The following is a 15,016-nucleotide window of genomic DNA, read 5'->3' on the forward strand; positions in this document are numbered from 1 at the left end:
AAGACAACCATGCAAACAAGCTCTGTTTATATATGGACTTATCATTCCTCTTGTTATGATATAGAGATTTACTATTTCCCCCAGTGCTTTCTAAAGGTTTCTTCTTGTAGTTTTAATTATAAACAAATTATATTGTAATCAATGTTAATAAAGGTGGCACGGTGGCTTAGTTTTTAACACGGTTGCAGCACAGCAAGAAGGTCGATGGTTTGAGTCCCGGCTGAGCTAGTTCTCATTTCTGTGTGGAGTTTTGGCGTGGGCTTCCTCCGGGTGCTCCGGTTCCACAGTACATTCATGCGCTATAGGGGAATTGGATGAACTGAATTGTCTGTAGTGTATGAGTGTGTGTGTGTGAATGGATGTTTCTCAGTACTGAGTCGTGGCTTGAAGGGCATCGGCTGTGTAAAACAAATGCTGGAATAGTTGGCAGTTCATTCCATTGTGGCGACCCCTGATAAATAAGGGACTAAGCCAAAGGAAAATTTATGAATGGATGTCAATGAAGATGCTGTGTATGGTTCTTTACTTGATTTTTTATAATATAATTTATTAGAATAATGTTTGACGTAATCTTAACTAAAACATGGAGAGGGTGGGGCATAGAGTAGCTCCTCCCCTTTACAAACATCAGCTAATAGAGTGGAGGAACTATGACGTCACTTTATAGGCTAATCGGCTGCTAGCATAAAACTGGTTCCCTCGTGAAAATCCCTATAGGATTTTCCCATAGGCTTTTCGAAGTTCGCGAATAATAAGCTCTGTGTTCCAACACTGTTCATTATACTTACACGGATAATCTTCACACGAAAATACAACTTTGATCACTTTTGGATCTTAAATACAAGCACAAGAATTGAAAAGCTAACATTAGGCTATTAACGGACTACAGAGCCCTCGGGGCGCGCGCCTGTGACGTCAGCCCCACCCTGCTTCAGACAACTTATCAAGCTTATTTTTAGAATTAATGTCCATGACAAAGAGTTAATCTCTCTGTTTATTATATTATAATCCACGATATATATTATAAACATATAAATACACAAAAACACATAGACCTATGTGCCTTTTTGATCGTTTTTACGTGAGAAATACGTCTGTTTTGCTTTACGGTTGTTCTAAAAGTTTTAAAACTGCGTGTATGAATCTGCCTACATAGTATTATCATAAGACATTAAAATAAGTGTATCGCTCGCGTGCACACAGCCCGCTTACCTTAAACAGACGGCAGAAATGAGGCATCAGGAGGAACAAGTCTATCAAATGCCTGAGCACAGAGCAACATTCAATATTCCTTTTTTGTCACGACGTACAGCGAAAAGCAGCCCATACAGACACATCTGCTGTACATTTTATAGAGTGTAAATATTGCAGTTATGACCGAGTTAAATGTGTTACACATTCAGATCAAGAAAAAAAGACGAAAAATCACTTGATCACGTTAAAATGGCAGTTAACATGCATGTATTTTTACACATTTATTCACACGTTTGCATTACTGAGAGCAGGAAAGAGACAGGCTGCACTACCTTCCTAATATTGTTTATTAAAATAAATGATCAACAAATGAATCTGTCTCGACAGTCTTTACAAGTGAAGGAATTATCTACACACAATCTGAATTTCCAATTAGAAAAATACTGCAAACTATAAAATACTATTCATGAAAATACCTAAATAACAAACAAATCCAAATGCCCAACACGAGCAAGCTGCGCTCCAGACCAGTTCAGCTCGATGACGTATAATGCCTCCGACACCGCCTGTAGTCCCATTTAGCAACTTCATAGCAACCGTCCTTTTAAAGAAGCATAACCGATTTAAAAATTCAAGAGTGTGCTGTAACTGATGTGTTTTATATCGTAGAATAAAACGTGAAAGTTTCTTGAGTTTGTGTTTGCCACGAACCTTATTTAAGCGATTTTACTGAAACCCAAATACCCATTGTCTTTGGGACGAGGGAACTGGAACTGCTAAAATGCTAACTCGCTTCCGGGTTTTTGCATACAAATTGACGTCATAGTTTCTCCACTCTATAGTGTTTTGATTTTCTCACAGCCAGTGAGAGTAGTTGAGCTCATGCACATCAAATGAAATACAAATGAGCAGTGTCTTGAAGGGGGCGGGGCAGATGCAAGAGAGCATTTGATTGGTTGGAAGATTTGAAGAGAAACTGGAGTATGAGGTGACATCAATAAAATCGTAGATCCATTTATGCAAAAGTGACAACTGCAAGCCTTATAGGTTTACATCTTCTGGATGTGAATTCTGTTACTGTTTTTGAGCAACATTAGCTTAAACATAACATACTGATACTGCATACATGTCCACCCTCCCATTTTTCCAGGGATTCTCTCGTATTTTACAGTACTATCCTGCTATCATCCTGTAAAGGTATTTTCCCGTATTTCTCCCGTATTTTTATCTTTCTATGAAGGGTGGCAATAAACATTAAAGTGCAGATCCTGCCTATAGACAACCCATACCGTCGAACCACCAGGGGACGCCCCCTGCTCCTAAATGTGAATCTGTTCCGTGCTTTCATTTTATTTAGTCATGAAAACACTTTGAAATAAATATAAAAACAGCATGATTCATTTCCTTTTCATTACAGGCGCCGTTAGCCCTATGAAATCCTCAAAACAGTCCCTTTCTGTAGCGGTGCGTGTCTGTCAGACGCGCTGCATAGTGATAAATAGACATTCCTCCACTCTATGTACAAGTAGCTAACACTCGCTCAATTGGAGGCGGGAACCGGCGGGCGTGCAACAAACAAGTTCTTTCACGGGACTCCACACTTGTAAACATGTGGCTCGCAGCTCTCAGCACCACCCATACTCGGCATAGCTACCAAGCCGACTTATACAAGATTTGTCGACATTACTGCACCAGAGCATACACGTGCACTTGACGCAGAAGTATAAAACAGCCTTTAGTCTCTTATTCATCAGGGGTCGCCACAGCGGAATGAACCGCCAACACGTTTTACACAGCGAATGCTCTTCCAGCCACAACCCAGTACTGGGAATCACCTGTACACACTCATTCACACACATACACATACACTACCGCATATTCAAGTTAATTTAATTAATCTATAGCGCATGTGTTTGGACTGTGGGGGAATCCAGAGCACCCGGAGGAAACCCACGCCAACACGGGGAGAACATGCAAACTCCACATGGAAACGCCAACTAAAACCTGAACCAGCGTCCTATTTGCTGTGAGGCGACAGTGCTAACCACTGAGCCACCATGCTGCCCTTTTTACAGATTATTTACATTGTAATGCTCTCTTTTGGTAAATACTGTAAACATTGTTCATCATCTGACACTCGGCTCCATATAATCACAAATCATCAGCTCTGATGTTATAAACGGCTCCATTATGTAAGCCACAAACATGAGCTCATCTGTTGTCTTTTATTCCTCTAGAATAGATGATGTTTGGAGATTCAGACGACGCCTGGAAGAGAAAAACACAAGGATTTCTGAAACTGCATCTCCATACTGCTGTAGGTGAGTGTACTCTTTGCTGAAATGTGCCTTTATTCAACTGTATTTAAAAAGCAGGAAGGGGCAGCATGGTTGCTCAGTGGTTAGCACTGTTGCCTCACAGTGTAAAGGTTGCTGGTTTGAGTCCCGGCTGGGTCAGTGGGCATTTCTGTGTGGAGTTTGCATGTTCTCCCCCTGTTAATGTGGGTTTCCTCCGGGTGCTCCAGTTTCCCCTATAGTCCGAACACATGGGCTATAGGTGAATTGAAGAAACAAAATTGGCCATAATGTATAAGTGTGTGCGTGTGTGAATGAGTGTGTTTGGGTGTTTCTATAGTTTTCTATAGTTTTGTGTTTTTATGTGTGTGTATCACGTACATAACTAATGTATTAATATACTAGAGATGCCACGGTTCTCAATATAGAACCATACTGTACGACCTCCACGGATCAATACGCGCTTGTGAATTGCGGTTTTCTCAGTTTTGCGTTTAAATATTTTATTTGTGTTTTATATCTAGCCGAATTGACTGTGTGTGCTTCTAAATCCATGAGCTGAGATAAGGAAACTCCTCCCCGCGAGTAAAAATAACTATATCACTATGCTCTAAAGTTAGGGGGCGCTTGACCATCATTCCACACTTTAACATGTCGCGCGGCAGTGAAGTGAGGCTGAGGCAACAGTACAAGGAAGCGCCAGTGAAGTGAGGCAACAGTATGAGAAAGTGTTGGCGTCTTTCAAATCTGTGGTGTGAGGACATTTCGGTTTTGCCGGTATCATAATGCCAATAAAAAAAAAACAGTGAACAAAAAAATAACTGTGTGCAAGCATTGATTTACACGTATAACCATGACTACACATCTGCAGTGCCATCACCCAGCAATATCACTGTCTGAAGCAGGACAGCAGAGAAGGTAATAAAGTCCTCCTAATAGCAACAATCCCTCGCTGAATCTTTCAAGCAAACACACCCAACTGTTCTGAGAGACACATAAAATAACAAAGGCAGTGCGGCTGTTTACTGCTGAAGATTTGCAGCCGTTTCGGTGATTGGAGATGTGGGCTTTGGTCATCTTATAAAAGCACTCGATCCGTGTTACAGACTACAGTCTCGCATTTTTTCAGCACCGAGATAATTAAGATGGTTTATTTATGTTTACTGAAGTACAAATATGTTTATTTGAAATGGCCAATGTATCTTTATTAACTTTACATGTGTGTTTATTTTCAAAGTGGAGGATTTGATGTGTTCCCCAGTTTGTACATGGGCTACCAGCAGCTGTGAGATTTCAGTGTTCATTTTGTTTATATAATACACTAGGAACTACTGTACTTCTCTTGGCTTTTAAGTAAAACAAAATGAGCATTGCAATAAATCATTTTTATTTTTTTCTCCTTAACCTCCTACTGTTCCTATTGCCTATAGAATAAAAAAAAAAACGTGACATGCCATGAGAACCGAACCGAAAACCGTTATGTATTGAACCGTGAGCTAACTGTATTGTTGCATATTATAAATTTATTAAATACTTTCATATTGCATGCAATTAATCTCAGTTAATCTTTGCCTTGAATAATCGGTCGGTCCTCTTTGGTTAAGGGATTCATCAGAACAAGCAGCAAAAATAAGTCCAAGGCACTTGAAAAATGTGGAACAAATATCTTCTCATATTTTTTCCTCATTTTTTGAGTGCCTTGGACTTATTTTTGCTGTTTATTTTCATTTTTATTTGAAGAAATAAGATAATTTTGTTCGTCTTGAAGCTCATATCTCTTTTCAAACAGATATTCACCATTAAAACACAGACTGACAAGAATGTTGAGGATGCATTTTTACCAGTTTGCGTCATGTAGAGAAAGTCAAGAGTTTCCTCATCATTAGTCTCACGTCTGGCTCTCTGATTAAAGCTGTAAACCGTTCCTGCGTTTAAAGCATTGAGTGAGAAATGCCTTCGCAGCTGTGAATCCTCTGTGTTTGTATTCAGCTACACCTGAGGGTCATAGGTCAAACCCTCCATCAGGGTGATTGAAGAGGGTCAGACGTCCAGATCACAGAAAGCATGAAACTTTCAGTCCAGCATCACATTGATCACTAGCAAATGCTAAAAGAGCTCCCCAAAGATAAAATGCACCCCGGATTTACTGCTGCATTTGCTTTAGGACTGCACGATACTAGGAAAATATGCAAAATTGTTGAGTGTTGCGATAATAATATAACATTTCCCTAGAAAACATTAGCTATGTTTTTAAATCATTTCTTTAATGATAATAGAATAAACAGGTAAAGGATATTTTTCAGCTCTAATTAATTCTACATAAGACTAGGACAAAGATTAATCGAAAATCCAATTTTGATTTAGATTTTGCCTTCTAACGATTATGAAAAATCATTAATCGAGATAAACGATTATTGCATCATATATGCCCCCCTTTCCAGTTGTACACGTGTTGATCTTAAAAGCGCGAAAGACCGCATGATTCTGTGTCATTAGGTGTCAAAATGCGGTGTTTAGTGATTATTAATATCAAGCATCATTTGTGTAATAAACAAACGAGTTGAGAATCAAAAGAGACACGTAAGAGAAACTATCAAAGAGACAGCGCGCTATAATCCTTCTGCCTCCTGTTTTATGATTATTAATCAAACAACAAATGGAGAACATGCCTCTGCTCTTGACTGAAGGACTTTTGTAGCTAAAGTGTTTCTTAAAGTGAAGATGCATAAAGCACAGTTTGTTTTATATTTTTATTCTATTGTATTTATTTCTCTTTCCTTTGCAGGGTGGAAATAACTGTTTGTATACAGTTGAAGTCTGAATTATTAGCCCTCCTGAATATTAGCAACCCTTTCCCCCCCAATTTCTGTTTAATGGAAAGAAGATTTCTGAACATCATAGCTTTAATAACTCTTTTCTAATAACTGATCTATTTTATCTTTGTCGTGATGACAGCACATAATATTTGACTAGATATTTTTTCAAAATACAAGCATTCAGATTCAAAGTGCGTTTTAAAGGCTTAAGTAGTGTTATTAGACAGGTCATTGTATAACAGTAGATTCTTCTGCAGACAATCAAAAATATGAAAAAACCTGCTTTTATTCTAGCCAAAATAAAAATAAAAAAGCCTTTTTCCAGAAGAAAAAAATATAAGAGGAAATACTGTTAAAATTCCTTGATCTGTTAAACATCATTTGGGAAATATTTATTTTTTACAAAATTCTCAGGAGCGCTAATAATTTTGACTTTAACAGTGATCGTTTTGAATAATCGTGATTACAATTATGACCAAAATAATCGTGATTATGATTTTTCCCAAAATCGAGCAGCCCTACTTCAGACTAAAAACATTGTCATGATGCAAACGTTTAGGCTGCGTCCGAAACCGCATACTTCCATACTATATAGTATGCTAAAACCAGTATGCAAGCCCGAATAGAATTGGAAAATCAGTATGCGAGAAGTACCCGGATGACTTACTACTTCCGGGGAGATTCTGGAGTGCGCATCTCATGCATGCTGCGCTATCCCATGATGCCCCGTGAGAGAATTCATGAATGGGAGTAAAGTGACGCAACTGATGAAGTTAGGTCACCTGACCATGACAAAGTGGCGGATGTAGTACGTCTGAATTCCATTCATACTTTTCACATTCATGCTGTATAGAAGGTACTTTTCTAACGGCCAACTAGTACGTTTAAATTCAAATACAGTACCTACTGAGTAGTAGGCGGTTTGGACGCAGCCATAGTCTTTAAAACACTTTGAATGAGTAAAAACCTCAGCAGATATTCTGAAGCTGCGTCCCAAATGGCACACTATAGACTATACACTCATGCACTATGTACATATGCACTTACACACTCAACAGGATAGTATATGTATGTAGTGGCGTCCCAAATGGCACACTAATGGTTTTTTACTGAGCGGAAATTCAAACCGTTTCCCTGTAGACGTTTGACGGTTGCCAAATCAGTGAAATAAACGAACGCATTATCAAATAATACCCAGGTATCCCAAGTTGGAAAAAGTCATTTCCGGGGGATACAGATATTATCCAATATTGTTGGTTGAGCTGTGATCGACGTATCTAAGAAGGGGAGCGTGTGCGCGAGACGCGACAGAGTGGTGGGAGTTGCGCGCATGACGCGACATACCTGAAGAGCGGTGGGGGTCACTTGCGCGTGACGTACCTGAAGAACGGTGGGGGTGAGTTGCACGAGACGTACCTGAAGAGCTAGTAGGGATGCGGTGGAGAGAGGGGTGTGCAACGTATTTAAGGACCTGGCAGGAGATGCGCGATTTCCGGGAGATTATCATTCATTTGCGGGCATCCGGGAGTGTCTATGCATTTCAGGGATACTCCCGCAACTTCCGGGAGACTTGGGATGTCTGAATACCTGCCGTGAGTGTAGCTGCATTCACCATTGGGAGGCGCTATAATCCCTCTCGTAGGAGAATTTTGCTTTCACCATCCAAAATAAATAAAGTTATCCAACATGTGCGTCCGATAGCTCCGCCCCTTTCCCTACGTAAGCAAACCTGCGGTCGTTGAGTGCGTGAAGTGTCCATCATTACACACTTCATTTTAGCGGCTGAATGAGTGCATCATCCGGGTAATTAAAGTGCACTTATTATTTTTAGAGTTCTCAGTGTGAACACACTACTCACACTATTTATACTACAAAATGGCGTAGAATAGTGCATAAGTATGCGATTTGGGACGCAGCTTGACTCTGATTGGCTGCTGTCATTTTCCTCCCTCATCTTGGCCCATTAGTGTTTATTTTCCGCTCTGGGTTTACCTTTGGGCCTCTCTAGCCAATAGCAGAACAGCAACTACTGAGGAGGTGGGGCTAAAGATTGTAAAACCCCATCTGATTAGTCAAAAAGTAGCAAAAGGCGGCCCTACACTATGTTAATGAATTATTGTGGTCTAAAGTCAGTTTGATTGTCCCTGTATGTATGTATGTAAGTATACGTACAAGAACTGAAACTAAAAATGTCTACTTTTGGACCACAGTAATTCATTACTGTAGTGTAGACCAGGGGTCACCATTCTCGTTCCTGGAGGTCCGGTGCCCTGCAGGGTTTAGCTCCAACTTGCCTCAACACACCTGCCTTGGTGTTTCAAGTATACCTAGTAAGACCTTGATCAGCTTGTTCAGGTGTGTTTGATTAGGGTTGAAGCTAAACTCTGCAGGACACCGGACTTCCAGGAACAAGTTTGATGATCACTGATGTAGGGCCTCCTATTACAGCCAATACAGCATCAGTTCATCTTGGGAATGTCAGATACAAGTCCCGAACAGTGGCCAGAGTGTTTTTGAGCCATTCTTCTAGCAGAATAGTGGCCAGGTCACTACATGATGTTGGTGGAGGAAAACCTTTACTCACTCGCTCCTCCCAAACACCCCAAAGTGGTCAATAGTATTTAGATCTGTTCACTGTGCAGGCCTTGAGAGATCAAACTATCATCAAACCATTTTGTCACCAGTCTTGCTGTGTGTATTGGTGTATTATCATCCTCCAGAAGGGGTCAGTAGTCCTTGGTAGTGGTACACCTATCTAGCACAAGTATAAGGCCTAGGGAATGCCATTATATTTCAGCCCAAACCATTACTGAATCCCCCCCCACTTAAGCTTCACTCTGTAAATGCAACAGTCTGGGTGCGATGCTTCTTTGGGTCTTCTCCACTCTATAACTCTCTCAGATGAGGTAAAGACAGTGAAGGTTGACTCATGAGAGAACAATGCATGCTTCCCATTATTCACAGTCCAAGATTTTTGCTGCTGGCACCATGAAACCCACATTTAACATTGGCACGAGTGACTAAAGGTTTGGCTATAGCAGTCGGCCATGTATATATTGACCCAGTGGAGCTCCTGACCAACAGTTTTGGTGGAAACAGGAAAGTCGAGCTGCACATCTAATTCTGCTGTGAGTTTGGCGGCTGTGTGGTTATATGTTTTTTTGCATACAATCGGGGTTAGCACACGGACATCTCTTCCAGACAGCTACTTGTGTCCACAGTTCCTCCTGTTGGATGGGGTTCTTCTTCTTGGTGGTTTGCTGACACTACTCTGGATACCGTGGCTCTTGATAATCACAAAGATTTGCTGTCTTGATCACAGATGCGCCAGTGAGAAACGCACCAACAATTTGTCCTCTTTCGAACTGATTACCCATAATGTTGTGTGCTTTGCAATATTTTTAAGCAAAATTGTGCCATTACTCTGCTAATTAAACCTTCACACTCTACTCTTACTGGTGAAATGAAGATCAATGAAGGCAGCTTGAATTTAGCCATGAAACCTCAACATCAGTTTCATTGTCCAATTCCCTGTATATATGTATTTATGTGTAATATATATAGATATATATCATTCATTCATTCATTCATTTTCTTGTCGGCTTAGTCCCTTTATTAATCTGGGGTTGCCACAGCGGAATGAACCCTCAACTTATCCAGCAAGTTTTTACGCAGCGGATGCCCTTCCAGCCGCAACCCATGTCTGGGAAACATCCACACACGCATTCACACACACACACACACACACTCATACACTACGGACAATTTAGCCTACCCAATTCACCTGTAGCGCACGTCTTTGGACTGTGGGAGAAACCGGAGCACCCAGAGAAAACCCACGCGAAGGCAGGGAGAAACAAACTCCACACAGAAACGGCAACTGATCCGAGGTTCGAACCAGCGACCCAGTGACCTTCTTGCTGTGAGGCGACAGCACTACCTACTGCGCCACTGCCTCGCCTGTATGTGTGTATATATATATATATATATATATATATATATATATATATATATATATATATATATATTTATTTATATATATATATATATATATATATATATATATATATATATATATATATATATATATATATATTTATTTATTTATTTATATATATATTTATTTATATATATATATATATATATATATATATATATATATATATTTATTTATTTATATATATATATATATATATATATATATTTATTTATATATATATATATATATATATATATATATATATATATTTATTTATTTATTTATATATATATATATATATATATATATTTATTTATTTATATATATATATATATATATATATATATATATATATATATATATATATATATATATATATATATATATATATATATAAATTTATTTATTAGAAAGTAAAATAAATATAAATGACTATATTTGATTTTATTATGTATTTATTTAATTGCTTATTACTAGGAAATGATACAATTTCCATTAAACTTTTTAATATCTCTTAATTTAATTTTACTTGGAAATAAAAATGTAATAAACTGCAAAACTACTACATAAAAAAACAAAAAGAAATAATGAATGAATGAATAATTCAAGCTATTTGTAAAAACCACAGTAATATCTCAGTGGTTTAAAAATCTTCAACATGATGCAGTTGTGAGTCTGAATGCCAGCAGTCGACTCATGATTGAGGATGAATATAGTCTGAGTTCAGTATAAAGCGCAGTTCTTGCCACACAGAGCCCTATTGAGTGCACTTGCTCAGACTGTGGATCTGTATTATCTCAGCCCTCGTCTGCTGCTGATTGTAAATGAACACATTGTTCTGCTTTTAGATCTGGATCTTGAGAAATGTCTGCTCGTCTGACCACAAATCAAAAGGGGAGCATTTCGTCATTTGGCAAAGTCTGAGAGCCGCAGATGTTTCATTTCAGTCCTATAAGATGGTTATCAGCGTGGCCGGGACTTTTAAAACACTATCTGATTTATTAATGTAAAGTTATTTATTTTATTTTGTTTGCAGGAGCAACATTTCATCAGATTTAAAACCTTTGTGCTTTGTCTTTGTTAATAATATGCTTCATGCATTGAATTGTCATATTTTGTAATGCATGAATCAGGTTTGCTCAGTTTTGGATGGTAGTGCTCTGAAATGATTAATTAGTTATCACATTCAAGATAAAAATATTTTATTTCATTTGTATTGATGTCATTTGTGTGTGTGCTGAGTATGTTAATTATATATTAAGGGTGTCACGATCCTCCAAATCCTCGATTCGATTACATTTTCGATTCTAAAGGCTCGATTCGATTTTTGATTATGAATAATTAATTAATTAATGACCAATTCATTATTTGTAGCCTACCGTTTAAACTACCTGACCTGCATGGTCTTTGTTTTACCCATAAACAAATCATACAGTAAATAAATAAAGGCAAGTCACACACATAATTACCACCTGTCAATCACTTTTTCTGCGGGACTCGTGAATAGGCAGTGATCTGTGTCGTTATAATGGTGTCGGTAAAAAAGACGCACAACCAACAGGAACCAGCCAACAGTATCTGAGGTGTTCGCTAAAATGACAAAGTACAAGTGAGTGAAAGATTGAAGCAGTCCTCTGACTGCCTGGACCTGCTGTCTCGAGCGCATGGCTGCGAGTGCGTCTGTGTTTGTGTGGTCACGTGATGTGCATTTTCAGAGGTAGAGAGGAAGGAGGGCTGCTCAGAAATGCTACACGCCACTGTGGATGTCAAATCGTTGTCGTTCTAAAATGCCATTTAAAAACAAAGACAGTGTAAACAGGGCCTGAGTGTGTACTTTTCGCGAGCGGATTTGCAACGGGGGCGGGCGGAGGATCGCGATGCCGGTGTTGTCTATCGGACGAACCGTACGTAATACGTACATAGCAGAGCTTGCAAAACTGTGTTTTTTTTGTCGACAACACGAACGTTGTCAACATAACTCACTGGAAATCCAAAATGCTTCCACACCGGCGACTTCATTGAAAGAGGAGAGGGTTTAAGTTCTGTCGACGGGTCTCCTGCTTCTGCAGTTTAACAAGCACTTCAACAAGCCTGTTATTTTCCCGCTTGGCAAGCCAAGCTGACGTGACATGGGGGTGTGGCAGCATCAGAGGTCGCGTTAACCAAATATTTTCCGTCATTGACCGTTTTTTTTTATTAGTGACGAAAAAATCTGAAGGTGATCGGTCATTTTGACGGACTACGCTGAGGGTGATCTATTGTAATTTGTAGCTAACTGTAATTCCCACTCCTGTCCAGCTGATGGCGACTGCCCTTGTTTTGTCTCCTCTTTGTCGCCGCTGCGTACAGTTGCAAATATCTCACAGCAGCTCAGTGTGAGAAGATTCTTTAAACGGCCAAATAGTTGTGATATTAATAACAAAGGTGAAAAAAGAGAAAGTGATGCAGTGGACGATAAAGATCCAACAGAGAAAAATCCTCAGTCGCCGATAGCTGTTGTTACGGGCCAACCAAGCGGCAACAAGGAGGTCAGGTGGTTTGGGGTGCATTGTGAACACCATGCACTACTGAATGCAGAGGGGTGAAGCCCTAGGAGCGTGTGCTGCAGTATTTTTCCCGGTGAAACGAGTGCTTGCAAGACCGGGAAATCCCACATTCAGAAAATCCAGCAAACTTCTGATCACTTTCTTTGGAGAAATGTTTCCTAACTACAAAACGCTGGCTGAAGTGCCAGATAGCAGGTAGTAATCGGACCGAGCTCAGCTGCCCTTTGGCACCTGCTGTAAAGCACTGGCCCGATTCCTGTTAACCATATCTGGCCCGAGTCTGTCTGCAGAGTCGGCAGCAGAACGCGGCTTCAGCCTCCAGAACAAATTTAAAACTGTCATGAGAAGTCGACTTTCCGAGGCAAAGACACAGAATTTAATGACAACTGCCTCTGCATCAGTCTCTCTTGATTCATTTGATTAGGCACAGGCAAGCACCCAGTTCAGGTCGATGCAGCAGGAAGATATGAGGTAAGGTAGATATGTGTTTTTGATCATTTGTCAAATAAATAAATGATTAATTTTGCATATATGCTCGTCGTGCAAGTTCATTAAAATATGAATGAAAAAAGCTATTAGAAAATATGCAAATTAATTGACGGTCAATAATAGGTTGACGGAATTTTTACAACCCTCCCGTCAAAATGACGAACAACGACCAAGTCTAACGCGACCTCTGAGATATATATATATTAGGGATGTGCGGAGCAGCCGGTATTTGTATTTGTATTAGTTGAGAGGGGAAAAGTATTTGTATTTGTATTTGTATTCGAGTTAAATTCAAAATGGCGCAAAAATATATATTTTTTCTATTACACTTCTAATTTACGTTATATTGAAAGTATTGTTTAATTATACCCATTATATAAATCATAGATATGCAATATTGGCTGTTGTTTTTGAACATGTGATAAGAAATGTCATTGAAAAGAAAATAACATAGAAGCCATTATCTCGTCCATGGTTAAACCAACAACTAATAAAATACCATTGTGAATATTATAAACCCCACCACCACCGTTCTTGTTGAAGGACACTGAATAGACAGAATAAAAACAAATAATACTTCAAAAAACTGTTCTTCTTCTGAAAGAACTTTTTTCCAATGGACAGAATTCCAAATACTAAAATTAACTAAATAAATCTTAATAAACCCCTGCCTGGGAGATCTGGCAGAACAAAAGTATTCTATATAATACTAAAAGATACAGTCCTGCTATTGTCATCTGCCAGCCACAAAAAAAGACACAAAGTTTGTTTGTTTGTTTATTTAGAGATATCTGCAAATATTTTTCAATGGAAGTCAATGGAGGAATATGACTAGTCAGTCATAATATATTTGCAGATATTTCCAATCTGAATTATAATTATGACAAGTCAAAATATAATTAGAGATATCTCTAAATATATTTATGGATAGTCTGAACAAGGTTTAAATGCTAAAACGGCTTGCCATACGCACAGTGGCACAGTGGAGATTTCTCTAGTTATATCGTTTCAGTCGTTTGTTATGCAGTGACATGCAGTCAAATATTTCGCCAAACAGTCCTTAGGGATACGGTGACACGCAGTCAGATATTTTACCGGACAGATCCGCCACTTTTGGCGCGCATAAACAATCATAAAGCTCTCGTGCTGCAGGAATGAGGAGGTCTGCTGAAGGTGCACAGCTGACGTGCAGTGAGAGGTTTGCGTCTTTAATAAACTACGGCAGTTTGCGATCACTGAACAGTAAGAATGATTAATAAATCCATATGAAACAGTCCCTTAAAAGTCACGTCTCGCTTTCAGTTTCGGGCTTTGGCGCGTTTTGCACTGAGCGTGTGTCTTTCTTTCTCTCTCTCTCTCTCTCTCTCTCTCTCTCTCTCTCTCTCTCTCACTCTCTCTCTCTCACTCACTCACTCACGCGGGCATGCACTGTGGTCTCATGAGGAAACGCTGCTTTTTGACAGTGTTTTTCTTGCTCCCGAATACAAATAATTTTTCAAGTATTTGTTCGAATCAAGTATTCATAAAAACACGCTATTCGTGCCTTTCCGAATACCGTATTCGGGTTCGGCTCCACCCTTAATATATATATATATATATATATATATATATATATATATATATATATATATATATATATATATATATATATATATATGCAAGCATTCATTTTGGCTCAATTTGTAAAATTACAACAAA

At 38.9% G+C, this 15,016-nt stretch overlaps 1 protein-coding gene and 1 long non-coding RNA gene across 7 annotated transcripts in view; both read left to right on the forward strand.

Annotated features, from left to right (window-relative positions):
• The window catches only part of LOC147841212 (uncharacterized), a 1,204,737-nt gene that overhangs the window by 163,858 nt on the left and 1,025,863 nt on the right, over window positions 1-15,016 (forward strand). The window lies entirely within an intron of this gene.
• Window positions 1-15,016, forward strand: part of LOC147834325 (protein myomixer-like) — a 48,193-nt gene that overhangs the window by 5,497 nt on the left and 27,680 nt on the right. The window contains exons 3-4 of one of the 6 annotated variants that reach the window (XR_015506469.1): window positions 3,432-3,511; window positions 11,132-11,493. Coding sequence is in view for 2 of the 6 variants with exons in the window: in XM_087279854.1 (XP_087135980.1) it covers window positions 3,437-3,515 (79 nt within the window). In the remaining 4 variants the exon portion in view is untranslated. Of the gene's footprint in view, window positions 1-3,431; window positions 3,516-11,131; window positions 11,494-15,016 lie in introns of those variants that run through there. The other 5 variants (XR_015506471.1, XR_015506468.1, XR_015506470.1 and 2 more) reach the window with 5 other exon arrangements.

The sequence above is a fragment of the Danio rerio genome, chromosome 13, assembly GCF_052040795.2.
Source record: "Danio rerio strain M-AB ecotype USA chromosome 13, GRCz13ab, whole genome shotgun sequence".
Lineage (NCBI taxonomy): Eukaryota > Metazoa > Chordata > Actinopteri > Cypriniformes > Danionidae > Danio > Danio rerio.